At 56.1% G+C, this 1,673-nt stretch overlaps 1 protein-coding gene across 1 annotated transcript; it reads right to left on the bottom strand.

Moving 5' to 3' along the window:
• Positions 1–390: 390 nt before the first annotated feature.
• LAESUDRAFT_765573 (uncharacterized protein) lies at positions 391–970 on the bottom strand (the record flags this gene model as incomplete). Its single annotated transcript, XM_040913727.1, has 4 exons — positions 391–525; positions 586–692; positions 753–834; positions 899–970. The coding sequence occupies 4 exons, from the start codon at positions 968–970 to the stop codon at positions 391–393; spliced, it is 396 nt and encodes a 131-aa protein (XP_040757145.1).
• Between the last annotated feature and the right edge of the window lie 703 nt (positions 971–1,673).

Raw genomic sequence — 1,673 nt, 5'->3', positions numbered from 1 at the left:
GCTACTGCTGCCACCTCCACGACTGGCTGGGTCGTCTTGGAGGGTTTCTGTACAAACCCATGGCTCATCCGACATCCTTGCCGGTACCTGGCACTCACCTCGAGCTCTCAGCAATGCCTGCCCACGAAACACTGCGCAATCTCGTCAAGAGCGTGCCCGACCGTCATATTATCCCCCCAGGTCGTGAGCCTGACGACACGGTCTGCTCGACCGTCAAGATATCCAGCAAGAAACGTCAGACCTGACTTGCGCCCCCACGCAGATGAGCGACAGGCTACCGGCTGTCTAGCTGGTGTCAGCCCGTCCGCTGCAGCATCGTGCGCCGGCACTTTATCGTGCGATGGTCCCTGTGGCCCAACGGATGCTCACAGCGTCATTCGAGCAAGTTCACTACCCAGCGCGTGCCGCGGAGATGTAACATGGTGGTAGATTGTCGACCATCGCGTCGGCCTCCCATGTGCCCTCGATTTTCCGCGTTTCCGGGACGCGCGTCATGCTCTGCTTCGCGTTGCTCACGATATCAACCTACACGATCATCATGCCATTCGCGACATGTTCCCGGACCACGGTACAAACAAAACTCACCATCACGATGTCAAGCCTGCATGGTGCTTGCCAATCCACGCCGGATAACGGTCGCACGGAGTCATCGCATGCCTTGAAGCGGTCGCATGTCCTCCAAGTCTGGCGCGCTCAGCATATTCACGCGATCCTGACCGAACGTAAGCCATGGCGTAGCCATCCGTGCTTACCGTGGATAGTTGCGGAGCTCGTGGGCGCGCATGCGTCCATAACGTCGATAGGTACGCTGATCTTTCCTTCCAGGTCTTCATTCTACTGATCTCATCCGATATGGTCAGAAAGCGTCGACCGAGAGCAGACTTGAGAAGACGCTTACCCTGCCCGACAAGCACGAGGTCAACAAGCATGGCGCGTCCTTCGCACTGGGTCGGCAAATGACCATCTCCATGGCGGCGAGCTGGTTGTGCACATAAAAAGATGCTATCATGGAGGGCCAGGATGGTTTTCAGATGGGCACAGAGTGGGCTAGGATGTGCGGGCGTTGATTGGGAACACATTGGATGAAAGGGAGCGAGAGAGACGATGAAAACGCGGTTCGGAATCGGCGGAAATGGTTATTACTGAGCGGAAAAAGGTGAGTGCCAGATAGACTTGTGTGCTGTAGACATATAAGTCATGTTAGTAGTGTGTTAGAGAGGAGACGAAATGGAAATGGAAGGATTTACGGGAGCTGGCGTTGTGTGCTTCAAAACGACCAATGCGAGTCCCTCTGTGTATGGGCTATACTTTGAGCCCTATCTGCCGTGTACCAGCCCCCCTCTCTCACATTATCTGCGGTCGTCCGAGCTTCCTGTGAGAAGAAATATATTCGCGCGCTCTGTACACGGTCTGTCCGTCGACATTCGTCTGCGCGACTGCGAGCACGATGCGCGCGAGGAGCGTTCACGACTCGCATCGCAGTGTCTCTGCTGTCTTGTTCAAATGCACCCCTCGCTCTTTCCCTCCACACGACGCAGAGTCTCACCGTCACCGAAGGGAGGCGCACTCACCTGCATGTCAACCTACGGCCTCACCCACCACCTATCGCGAACACTTGAAGACTACAGACCCCTGGCTGGCTCGCTGCACTCACCCATATGATCGTTGCATGT

The sequence above is a fragment of the Laetiporus sulphureus genome (genome assembly GCF_001632365.1).
Source record: "Laetiporus sulphureus 93-53 unplaced genomic scaffold LAESUscaffold_320, whole genome shotgun sequence".
Taxonomy (NCBI): Eukaryota; Fungi; Basidiomycota; class Agaricomycetes; order Polyporales; family Laetiporaceae; genus Laetiporus; species Laetiporus sulphureus.
The sequence above is the reverse complement of the archived record's forward strand: the minus strand, read 5'-3'. Positions and strand labels throughout refer to the sequence as shown.